This window comes from Perca flavescens, chromosome 9 (genome assembly GCF_004354835.1).
Source record: "Perca flavescens isolate YP-PL-M2 chromosome 9, PFLA_1.0, whole genome shotgun sequence".
Lineage (NCBI taxonomy): Eukaryota > Metazoa > Chordata > Actinopteri > Perciformes > Percidae > Perca > Perca flavescens.
This window is the reverse complement of record NC_041339.1, coordinates 23,460,146-23,473,024: the sequence shown is the minus strand read 5'-3', so window position 1 is coordinate 23,473,024 and position 12,879 is coordinate 23,460,146. Positions and strand designations below refer to the sequence as shown.

The 12,879-nt window shown below is 41.9% G+C and overlaps 1 protein-coding gene across 4 annotated transcripts in view; it reads right to left on the bottom strand.

Annotated features, from left to right (window-relative positions):
- Positions 1–305: 305 nt before the first annotated feature.
- The window catches only part of camsap2a (calmodulin regulated spectrin-associated protein family, member 2a), a 56,612-nt gene continuing 44,038 nt past the window's right edge, over positions 306–12,879 (bottom strand). For 2 of the 4 annotated variants that reach the window (XM_028587631.1, XM_028587633.1), the window contains 11 exons: positions 11,784–11,880; positions 11,458–11,554; positions 11,162–11,193; positions 10,949–11,018; positions 8,665–10,744; positions 7,596–7,732; positions 5,959–6,182; positions 5,318–5,414; positions 3,148–3,263; positions 2,749–2,867; positions 306–1,943 (listed from right to left, as the gene is read on the bottom strand). In XM_028587631.1, the coding sequence (XP_028443432.1) occupies positions 1,638–1,943; positions 2,749–2,867; positions 3,148–3,263; positions 5,318–5,414; positions 5,959–6,182; positions 7,596–7,732; positions 8,665–10,744; positions 10,949–11,018; positions 11,162–11,193; positions 11,458–11,554; positions 11,784–11,880 (3,375 nt within the window). In that variant the 3' untranslated portion in view covers positions 306–1,637. The remainder of the gene's footprint in view (positions 1,944–2,748; positions 2,868–3,147; positions 3,264–5,317; positions 5,415–5,958; positions 6,183–7,595; positions 7,733–8,664; positions 10,745–10,948; positions 11,019–11,161; positions 11,194–11,457; positions 11,555–11,783; positions 11,881–12,879) is intronic. The other 2 variants (XM_028587632.1, XM_028587634.1) reach the window with 1 other exon arrangement.

The window sequence follows — 12,879 nt, the reverse complement described above, 5'->3', positions numbered from 1 at the left end:
TGCATTGTTTTGTGAAATTCATTATCCTAAAAATACAAACAAATAAAAGAAATCTAACAACATTTCTATATTGTCTGGTCTATCTAGGACGCGTTGCATCTATAGGCTGTTGGGGACAACACGTTTGTGTTATGTAAGAACGTAAGAGCAACAGATGCATAGATGTGTTGAAAATGAAAACCATAGTAACAGTGTGTCAATTTTAATGAATCAGCAACACTTGCAGTGATGTACAGTACAAGCGATTGATTTTTAACTAAGCAATCCAAACTTTATGCACTATGTTAACGACATCTGGTGTTTGCTTTTACCTTAAGATACAGTAAGTAAGCCTGGTGTGAATCTGAAGTCAATTAAGTACTATTATGGTTTGAATTGTAAATCCTGATATTGATACAGAGAAAAACTTGTCAGGTGTCATTATTTTGGAATGGAGTCATTTTACTGACACCAGTGGGTGAGAGTGTAATCGTACATTATATTAATAATCTGCAAAGATCCTATGTGCTGCACTAGGCAGCATTTGACAATACAAAATAAAATAATACTGAGCTGTTTTATTTGTTCACAAATCTGCTGTGAACCAGCAGCAGAGGGATTTTCAACACTGGTTCTCAAACTTTTTGGCTGAAGCAATGCCTCATTGTAAAACCCAAGTGAAAACAAACCAGATGGTTAATATAGGGAGGAGTTTTACTTTCACTGTCTGTCAACTTTACTTCTTGGAGTACATCTTGAGGTTGAAACTACTTCTGCATATTATGAGTAAAAAGGAATTTAACACAACCATTGCAAACATGACAGCATATTTGTATATCAGAAATAGATTTTTTTGATGATAGTTCAAATCGTCTGGAGGTGTCTCGACCACCAGGTTGAGAACCAGTGATCCACGGTAACGTCCTGCATCCTTTGAAATCACTTTCTCAAAAAGGGTTCTGAAAAAGCTGAAACCGCTTGGCTTTGTTGAGCTGAACACACACATATACTGTGTGGCTAACACTAGCTGTATGCAATTCGTTTTGTAGTTTTGCGTACCTTAATATACAAACCGTTTTACCCACAGGGATGAAGAAAAAAAGTGTTCTTCTAAGTACAAAAAAATCCCATCTGTATACGCTGTTTTACAATCACCTCATTGCACTCACACGCTAAAACAAAACGCGCATAAGGCCACACATCAACAGGATAATGCAAACATAGATCAATATGTACATGAATTAAAAACATTCAGTGCTTCAGTAAAATGTCCCGGCATTCATACTGTCTGATTTTTTGACGTTTGGCACATAGGAAACAAAACACCCACACATGCCTTCATAATTTGACTCAAACATGACAATCTCTAAAAACACAGAAGTGATAAGCATTTACATCATTTTTCAGCAGTGGCATACATTCCAGTTGTTCATAATCTTTGAGTTCTATCATGTCCAGACCAGAGTAAGTAGGAAAAACAAGGACAGGAATGCAATGAGAAGAAAAAACAAACAAACATAAACCTAAGACAAATATGCATTCATCTAACTGGCATTGCAGGTGCTTGAATCTTCATGGATATGTACAGTGAAGTGCAAATTGAAATGGGTATGTTCCATTTGAGGGGGGAATGGTGATGTTGGGTGTATTAAGTTCCATTAGGACTGGGCAGGCACTACTTTTTTAGGGGTGGCTGGCTTCTTGGTTTGCCAGAGATGGCTGTGGATGGTCACCGCATCCACGCTGGCCGACATGGTCTTGGCTGGTATCTGACTGAACTGCTTCTTGTCCGAGTTGTATTTGTAGAGGCCATCGATCATCTTACGTGTGATGCTCTTGGGGCCGATGCCTGTCAGCTTGTTGATCTCCTCCGTCTCGGGGCAGTAAGTGTAGAGAGAGCGAAACTGGCAGCCGCCATCTCGGAACAAAACCAAAAAGTTGTTGGCCCCTGATTTCTCCATTTCCTGTTAAGGTCAGGGCAGAAAAGCTCATTAGATACAGTATGAAAGTCACGCATGCTCAAGGAAAGCTTAGGTACTGGTGATATTTGACTCGTCAGTCTTCTCTCACAAGCCTAATTCTAGCTATTTAAAAGTGTGTCTGCCCTGTGATTTAGATTGGCTTAAATGCTAAAATGTTTTTTCTGCCTTTCCTCTCTGCGATTAGAGTAATATCTATTATTCTTTGACTAGCCCTTTTTGTAACAAAGCGAACCTTTACTTGTACATACATTTCCTTTGGTGGAACATGACCTAAATACATATTGTAAATCACTGTGATGGAAGGGTTTTAAAATGAAACCACTCAAACTGTAAATTCTCAAATAGTTTACTTTATTTACCTTAATATCAGAGAACCAGGCCTTTGAATTTGCCTGTTCCCTGGCTAATGCAAACTCAAAAGCTCAATTGTTACCCGTCGTATTGATAAATTCAGTATAATGTAGGCTGCTTTTCCTTATCACCAAGTGTATTAGTACAACAACAAAGTGCTATCATACTCACCACTCTGTTGTCATTCACAAATTAATTCCATTCATTCTACTTTGGTGTTTTTTGCAATCAATGTTCAGCTACGCTACATTACATTTCCGGCAGAACTTAATGTCTTGCAGCCTTCCCTCCATTTTTAAATTTTTTTTTTTATTGTGAACCACCTTTAAAGGCTTGACTGTTAAAGGTACGTGGTGTGCATCATCAATACAGCCACCAGGACACTCCAAACCTTGCCAGTGTATAGAAGAATATATTAAAAGCTCCATGCCCTTACCTCCAGGATCTTGTTCTTTTGCCCCTCATTAACCTTGCCTGCTAAGCAGCAGTGGGCCAGAGCATTCTGGATGATGTGCTTGTTAGATTTGGCGCTAGGCTCCTTGTATAGCTTTGGTCCTGAATGAGAACACAGGAGAGAACATTAGGATTGGACTGTTGTCATGACAACTACACAGTTATGTCAAGAAAAGACTCCCCCTCCCTATTTTTACTCTTTTTATTGATAAATCATGCAAGAAGATTACTACTGGTAGCATGTCTACTGGTAGCATGTCCATGTGTTATTGGGTGGACTGAGAAAGAAATTGTAGCTATGAATGCAGAATTAAGATGTTTGATTTACATTGTACATCTACTGAGCTAGGAAACCCTACCAAGAAGGCACAAGTTGTCCTACCAGTGTACTCTGTGTTAGATGTAACAGAGGAGGTCGTGGATCCATTCTCCCAGTCCTTCTCTCCATTCCTGCTGCTGCAGCGACTCGGGGACAGGAAGCCATCTGCAGAATCTGGCCTAGAACACACACACACACACACACACACACACACACACACACACACACACACACACACACACACACACACACACACACACACACACACACACACACACACACACACACACACACACACACACACACACACACACACACACAGAGTATTAGATGACCTTTCTGCACGGTGCTGCTTCTGAACACTCAGCATTTGTTTCTGTAGGCAGGGCAGGAAACTACTTTACTATAATACAAGCCAACTAGATACTTTGAATCTCCAAAAATAAATCCTTCCAGCCATTGCAGAAAAGCAGTATTAGGCTGGTGTCATGTTCCCACCCTGTCTACATCATGTCTATACAGATGTACCCCTTACTGTGAAGGGAAACTGTGTGTACTATTCCAGCGCACAGTTTGAACTTGGTTTGGGTGTTTGTTGCACATCGTCACAGTAACTCGTAGAGTAGCAAAGCTTGCAAGCACAGGCAGTGAGTGCGGTGTTGTGAGGCAGTCTGGTGCATACACGGTCAATAAAAAAGGACAATCAATTATAGTGCAGCACTTTACATTTACTCTTTTTCTTGACTGCAAACTGCATTATGTGTCCCCTCTATACGTGAACAACTGATTTCCGTATATGCAGAGTGAATGAATGAATACAGTTTGTTCCACTGACATCATAATTCATTTACAAAACACAGTATTCTGCATCTGTAATTATGTGAAATCAATGAGCACAGCAACTTCAGCCAACCTAAGCTCAAATGTATTATTTTTTGCAAACTGCCCATGTTAACAAGTCATCTTAGCTTCTTTTTTTTTTTTTTCTTTCAAAAAGGCCTAATCTTCCAAAACAATATAAAAGGTCTAATTTGGATTAACTACATGTTTGCATGTTTCAAGAACAACTGATTTCTTGAATCCCACTAGCAGATTTTAAGACACAACATGGGGTTAAATGACTTGATAAGATGGATGTTTTATGCAGGGTGTGTTCTACAGAACAGGTCTGAGATGCAGTGACTCAAAACAAAACTAAACCATTTACTCTAATGTTTATCAGGTGTGAAAAAGGCCAAGCAGAAAGGTAAGTGGAAAAAGGCAAGTGTTATTTTTTATTTTATTTTTTTTGGGGGGAGGCGTAGCATTAGACTAGTGCTTTGAAGTTCATCATAAGGAAATATGTTGCTTTTCCTATAAGTGCTTGATCAATCCTTGATAAAACCCAGCGTGGAACAGGGTTTCAGTGCAGGATTGGGCTCAGGGTAGTCTAAAGTGCCTTAAAGTAAAACTGCCAAGCAGAAACTAACCTTCTTCTTCTCAGTTTAGGAGAGCTCAGAAAGCAGAAGAGAGCACCAGAGGCTAAACTAGAACTTCTGACGTGTGTGAAACAGCAGGAAAGAAAGTATTAAAAGAAAGAAGGTAGAAGAATACAGAAGAAATGTTAGACCTGAGAACTGGAGTTAGTCTGGAGAGCTTGGCTTTAAAAAGACAAAAAACATCAGAAAGTATCACTATTACTGCACATGAAGAACAGTTAAAAGAAATATGTTTAAAATTCACTCCAAAGTCAAAGTTTTTCAGATATTTTCAAATAAATTGTTTTGGTATTGTTTTTTAATATTATATGTCCATGTCTGGCTACACCTCAACCAGTAATGACCCAGATGCTTTTTATCAGATACACATGCCAAATTTCTGCCCTGTATAATTCAGCGTGCTTTTACTGTATATATTATGCATTGACTTAATGGATTGCCTCTACAGTGGCTTAGTTACTGTAATTCCTAAAACAAGTGAACCAGGTTGAAATTGTGAATTATTCTCAATAATAGCAGGGTGTCAAGTCTGTGTTTTTATGTTTTAGGTATTCCAATTTTTATCATACAGCAAACAACAAACTGGCAGCAACACACCCGTGTTTTTACACCTAGCATTTTTTTTTACACCTAGCATTTCTTTTACTAAACATATCCCACTGCTACATTGCTGAATTAGTTATGTATCCAAAGGTTTCATCCCCTGAAAACATCAAACCTAAACCAACAGCTATAAACTTGGAAAAACATCTCACCTTGGCGATCTCTTCTCAGAGTGAACGCTGTCGCTGTCTCCCAGGTTGAGGGAAGCAAGGGACAAGCTGGAGACTGAAAAGACACGTTGGCGTGAACCTGGATGTGAGATGAGATGTGATACAGCACGACACAGTTACACCGGCACCATGAATAACAACAACAGGCTGTCCACTGGGTTTTGTACCAACCCTGTCACAGAGCAATGCAGCCTCAGTGTTTGGACTAAAATGAACTCTAACATCCAGTAATACACACAAAGTCCACATGGACACCACTATAATATATGCATGAATATGTATTATTACACATTATACTGTACTATACTATAATGCGTGATTTAATTATTGACATTAACACATACAAGCATTGCAGTGCTCCTTCAGTATATCTCATGTTCAAGCTTAAATTTCAAGTTCTACTGTATTCATTTGGGCTTGTTAGGCAGTGGATGAAATGTCACAATTAATCCAGTTGAAAGCTTAAATTGACCAAATTAGATAAATATCTGAAATGTGTAATTATTGTGAAAGAATGTGATTAAGACATTCTCAGGTGGCACAAAGCAAAGTGGCAGCAGGACACCGATTCAACGGATGGGATGACCATGAGCTCTCTGAGTGGGGTCCGTCTCCATGGTTACCTGTGGCAGCTCTGACAGGGGTTTTGGGGGAGTCCATGCTGTCGCGATGGATGGACTTGGTACGCCCCCGCCTCTGCTTGGCCCCACTGACTGGTCGAGGTTTAATGACAGTATCCATGTCCTCCATCAGTTTAAGCTGCTTCCTCCTGAGATGTTCCTGTTTGATGAACTCCCTTCTGGCCTTGTCTTCCTCCTTCCTGACGCGCTCCTCCTCTGCTTTTAGTCTGAAGAGACGGAGCAGAGGAATGGGAGGAAGTCAGTGCAGAGAAATACTGTAAGTGTTTTCTGTTCAGCATAGATGAATATATACGCTACAAAAAGTAAATGAAGTAATAAAGGTCCCATGGCATGAACATTTCATTTTATGAGGTTTTATAACATTAATATGAGTTCCCCCAGCCTGCCTATGGTCCCCCAGTGGCTAGAAATGGCGATAGTTGTAAACCGAGCCCTGGGTATCCTGCTCTGCCTTTGAGAAAATGAAAGCTCAGATTGGTCGATCTAGAATCTTCCCTTTATGTCGTCATAAAGGGAAAGGTTACCTCACCTTTCTCTGCTTTGCCCGCCGCCAACAGCTGCCCAGAGAATTTGGCCCGCCCATGAGGAAATAGAGCTAAAACCATGGCCGCAAGCTGGTTAAGGCCACACCCCCACCCTCCACCTTGCCCCACCTCTCTCCTCCTCAATACTATTTAAAGCTACAGACACAGAAATGGCACATCCTAAGGAAAGCTCATTGTGGTACTGGCTCTAGTGGGTGTAATTCTGCACCAAGTCTGAATTTCGGGAAAGAGACTTCAGATACAGTATTAGGGGACCACTGAGGCCTATATAAAAGCATCCAAATGCAGCATGTCATAGGACCTTTAAGTTAGAAATTGTACATTTTAAAGTCCCGTGACATGGTGCTCTTTGGATGCTTTTATATAGACCTTAGTGGTCCCCTAATACTGTATCTGAAGTCTCTTTCCCGGAGGAGAGAAGGGGGGGGGGGCAAGGTGGAGGGTGGGGTTGTGGCCTTGACCAACTGCCACTTTGCTCGTTTGAAAGCCATAATGTCTCTCTCTCATGGGCGAGCCAAATTCTCTGGGCGCGCAAAGCAGAGAAAGGGGAGGTAACCTTGCTCCTTGTGACCTCATAAGGAGAAGATTCCAGATTGGCCCATCTGAGCTTTCTTTTTCTCAAAGGCAGAGCAGGATACCCAGGGCTCGGTTTACACTTATCACCATTTCTAGCCACTGGGGGACCATAGGCAGGCTGGGGGAACTCATATTAATGTTAAAAAACCTCATGAAGTGACATTTTCATGCCATGGGACCTTTAAATCTGATGATTTTTTTTGTTTGAAAAATAGAAGAAAACATCTGGTACTTCACATTTTATTTATTAATTAACTTGATACTAATTTCCAGCAGTGGAGTAAACCTCATTTATAGGTTTCAAGATAAAAAGAAAAAGAAAATAAGAGTCTAAAAAACATGGGACACATGGAACTACATAAACCATCAATATATCTGAATATTATGTATAATAATCTGTTAATATTTTTTTTTTTTTTTGCCAGACTAAAGAAAAGAGCACACTACACTGTGTTCTGAAAATGTGTATGGACTTATTTTCCAGATGTGTCAACATACCGAGCTTCCTCCTTCTTCTGCTCTAACTCAGCCTCCTGCTGCATCTTCCTCTGCTGGCTCTCCTTCTCCCTCCTCATCCTTTTCTCTAACAGAGCAGCCCTCTTCTGAGCCATGTTATCCTCGGCATTTCCATCCGCCTGAGTCACATAGGAAACAAAGTCAGTCGCCTCACCTTGTAGGTAAAGAGTGTAAGCATAGTAATCATTTAGTGAATATCATACATTACTGTTTTGTAGCTGCTGTTCATTAAGCAAAGCTGACAGTCTACAGTTGTGACAGATTATTATGTGATACAACGTTTTATTCATCTAATTTGATATAATGAATGATATTTTAAAGAGTTATTGTAAAAGGTCAACTCTCCTTTGTGAAATTAAATTAGAGTAAAAGGGTTGGCAGAGGCATAGTAAAGGCTTTTGTTCTGGAGCAGAAAGGGTACATTGCTCTTTATTCTATCCAGACACCGAAATGTTTATTATGTAATTTTTATTATTCTGTTTTTATCCATATTCTTTGTATTTTTGTTCCCAACATAGGCACGCCAGGCAGCCAATTTCAGTACAAATTGGTTTTATTTCATGTGTACATCCTTTGCTCATCCCTCAGCATCCACCATCTATTCAACCCTTCCCCAACCCCACATTTCCACAGCTGTGCCTAAATTATTCACAACAGCCCCAGTTTTATGACCTACATCGAAGCCCAGACTGCAGCTAGCAAGCTATCTTAGCACCCATAAATGGGAAGATGACATGTTTCCTGAACCATTCATCATCTCATCATGTTAGAAACAAGAGTTTCCTGATAAAAAAAACAAACATGGCTGCCTCAGGTTAAAATGTAATTGCCTTTATTTTTCAGAACTGCACCACTGCATTTTAAGGCTTACAGTGGCGCTGCATGGTTGCGAGCCAGACTCTGCATACTGTGGTTTTTAAAATGTATATTGCTGGTTCTTTGTTCTTACTTGTTGACTCCTCCCTTCGATTCTTTTTAAAATTTTATTATGAAAAGACAAAGTGCAACCAAATATAGACATTGGTGACAGTTCTTTGAATCAAACGCCTACCTTGAAGAAAAACCCACAAGAAATCTTCTGTTCCTGATACGGGCCTTCCACATCACCCTGCTGCATCTCCAAATCATCATCAAGTGACAGATCATCCAGTGGCTTCATGACTGACAGAGGAACCTCAATCAAGCTGCTCTTGACTTGGCCTGAGGCTTCTGGCTGGGGAGGAATCTCTGTAGGTGTCACTGTGAAGGTCTCTACCACAGGGTGGGCCAGAACCTCAGGAAACGATGACTCTATGGTAGGTTTCAAATCGGCAACCGACTTCTGAACTGAATCTGCTTCTGTTTGTTCGCTCTTGTTCTGCAGATTGGGGGAGCTGGGCGGTGAGTTGGCTACACATACACTGGCAATCTCCCTCTCTGGGGAATCTAGTGACTCTGTCTCCTTGGTTTTATCTCCATCTGAACCTACTGTCTCTGGATTGGAGGTTGCTGGTTTCTCCCCCATGTAAACGAAGGAACTTGCCAAGGGCTGGCAGGGAGAAAATCGTCGTAGCCTGGGGATGCTGTCGACCGATTGTGGGGCAGTTAGGACTCGATTGTAAGGGGCCAGCTTCAGCTCGTTGGGTCGAGCGGCACGAGGAGTACGTGAGTGGAAGGAGGCAGATTTGCGCTTGATGCTGGTTGGAGAGCGGTGGGTGGAACGAGGGGAGTCGGCAGGAGAAGAGGGTCCTGAGGATCGAGTAACAGCTCCGGCTCGACTCTGTTTTTGCGGCGATGGGGTTGTATGGGGAGGAGGGATTACCCACGCCTGCTGATGTTGTTTCTCCCTCATGGACATGATCACTTCCTGCTGCTGAGCCAGTCGCTGCATCTCAGTCTGAAGGAAGGCTAATGAATGGTTCAGTTTCTCAATCGAGCGCGTGTACTCGGTGAGATCTACCTCGGTGAGCTGAGCATGGCTTTGACCACCTTCCTCTCCTGCGCCAGGCGACTTTGTCCAACAGGAAGCGGTGCTGCTTTGCTCTGCCCCATCAGGTGTGTCCGCCTTGCTCCTCCCAAATTTGAAGGTGGGACTTCTGCTTGCTGCCTTGCCTTCTCCCTCGGTTTTCCCTCCTTCCTCTCCACTGGCAGCCCCATCTCCTTTTCTCTTTACCACATTGAGAAACGCTGAGTGACCCATCTTTTGCCGATGCCTCGTGAAAGCAGCCTCCACTTTCTTCTTCTGCGCTTCGATGGCTTTACGTTTCTCCTCCAGCCTCATCCTCAGCTGTACCATCTCCGTAGCCATGACCTGAGCAGGGTCATTGGCTGGAAGTTGTACAGGTGTGGGCGATGCTTGAGCACTGAGGGTGGGTGTGGTTTGTTGATGGTTGGGGCTGTGCTCAGGGGTCGGGGCCCAGGACACAGATAACGGGAGGCAAAAGTCGGAGCCCTCAGGAGTGGTCTTGAGGGAGCTGCTGCTGCACCTCCCCGAGTCTGGCAATGATGGAGTATGCTTCCTCTTCTTCTGTTCAGCAAAGCTGGTCAACTTCAACCCTGAGGGGGATTTGCTGTGACTGCTCGGGCAGGGGCTTGGCGTGTCCATATCCAGGTCCATGTTCACAGAGCAGTCTTTCAGAGAGGAATCCTCATCTAGCATGTCTTCTGTTTGAATATGGATGCCAGTGTCCACCTCGGTGGTGTCTGCGGTGCTCGGAGGCCCTTGGGAGTCCAACTCCGACACTGGCTCCAAGACACCAACACCAGCCCCGTGGTCCTGAGTGTGCAGGAAGAAACCGCTGTTGATCCCCTCCACTGGGGGCCTATTTGGGCTGTGGATAATCTGAAGGGCTTCCTCTATGGAGGGAGTTTTTGCCATGACACTTCCATGTCCGTTGGGGTACGTTGGCCTGCTAGGCTCCATACCAGCTAGGCTGTCTGGGCAGCCCTCCTCCTCAATGCCGACACTCTGGCCATTTACTGGCTGGAAGGACAGGTTACGCTTCATTCCGCGGGGAAGGTGGTGGACCTTGAAGCCAGAACCATCATCAGTGCTGACAGACCTGACCATGCCACGCGTGGAGGAAAGACCGCCGGAAGCAGAGTCCTCTTTGTCAAAGGGGATGTCAAAAGACACTCCATAAGGCCCAGACCTTAACAGAAAAACAAAAAAGAAACGTGATTAAATCTTCAGATACCTTTCTTTGGTATTCATATTTCTAAATTCTTTTCTAAATTAAAGTCTGGTTTGGAAACATCACAATATGCTTTTCTTAATCCCCATGGGGTAATTAATTGTCTTTGGGATTGGATATTTTAAATGGGCAGCACACAAACAGGACAGTAATATTACTAACCTTTTTTCTTTGGGCCAGGTGCCGAGGTTGCCATCGACAAAGGACATTGAGGTTGACCTCTTGATCTCTCCTGGATGACACAGGTAAGCAAAGTAAGAATCAAAACTGAACTTGTTTTACCTACTGTACAAGTAATCATAAATTTAATATTCATACCTAACGCTTAAATTTTTCAAACCAAAAAAGTAAATAAATAAATAGAAAATCACCCACCTGAGTTTCGAGGCTGGGGTCGGAGGGGCAAACTAGAGAATGATAAAGAGAAAATACAAATTCAAACACATTATACATTGTACTATATATTTTCATGCTCCTTTTAGCTTTAATTTGTCCAGATGTTAATTTGTCCAGATGTGAATTTTGCTAAAAAATCCGATCTTATTTGGCCTAATCAGTCCCATATATTCACACCTGCCAGCTGCCCACCAACTGGCGTAAACTACTGGCTAACAAGCAGCCCCACTCGAATGCAAGTGAAATGCCTTGCTGATGCATTTTTGGAAGTATACCTGGGTCTTTCAGGACTTGGGGGTCTCTCCATGAAGCTCCTCTTGGTTGCCTTGGAGATGGGGATTGCTGGTATATTCTTCGACAAGAATGAGGGCTCTGAGGTGACACAACAAAGACAATTGATCAAACTGTGCTTTCACAATGTATAACAAAAAAATACTATTTCCCCCCTAATTACTTTGCTTTGTGTATGTTTCTGATTAAATGCACCCACAGGTACCTCTACAACCACTATTACTGCTAGCACTCACCACCACTTCTTTCCACACATGACAATACAGTTGTTTTCGCTACTATTGTCGTAAGGTCAGAACGTAAGACTTGCCTGTGCCTTCGTTGTCCAGCATTCTTGGTTTCACAAAAGACGGCTTGTCCACCTCAAACCAACCAAACAGCTCTGCCATGAACACCAGGTAGTTATTCTGGGAAAATATTCAAATAAGACTAAGATTAAAATCATGAGATTGGGTAACATATAATCACTGTGAACACGTGCTTTATCCACAATACACTACCACACAAATGCATTGTACCTATTTATCCAGCAGGTGTCTCTGTTAACCCGTATCTCAGAGAACCTGAGTATTATTTGTACCTTCCAGTCTATCCATAAATAATTCACCAATCGTGCTCCATTTCACAAAGTGTCATCTTAAGGGTAAGATGCTTCATAGATCAAACTACAGAGTAGTAATGTATGATGGGATCTATATTCATCATCCTTTTCAGCAAGGTATTTTCAAAAAATAAGTGGCATTTAAGGGAAATAAATAAATGGCTTTTGTGACATAATAAAAGTCATACTTTTCACACTGTAATTGTTTTTGTTAGCTAAGTTAATGTAACCAACAGCATGGCTTTTCACATGCTAGATAAGCTAATCTTGTCATGTCAACAGTACCTGTGGTAGTAGAGAGGAGTGACTAATGCATTAACCTAATTTATAAAATAGAGGTCAGCTATTTTTTTCTGCTCTCGATCCACCAGCCAACCTGAATTGGATTGGGTTAGAATTGCTGGAGGGATCTTTGCCACTGCTGTGTCTAGTGGTGTCCATGACTGAATCAGGTCAACATACAGTGGGAGGTCAAACTGATTGAGAAAAAATAAATCCATCTTACAAAGTAATTTCCCTCAGTATAACTTTATAAAAACCCTGTTGGTTTTTTCTTTATAAAGGAAGGAAAGCTGTGTGGACTATGAAAGACTATTACACTAGATCTGCACTGTATTACAGAGGTGAAATATGCAGCCTCTATCAAAAACACACATGGTTCAACCTGACTTTTATGTCGGCCCCATTGTCAATAATTTAGAATAATCCATTCAGTCTCAAATTCAGTCAAAACACTGCATTTTTAATTAGTCAAGATTCGTGCAATCATGATTTAAATATTTTTTTTTGAATTTTTTTGAATTGA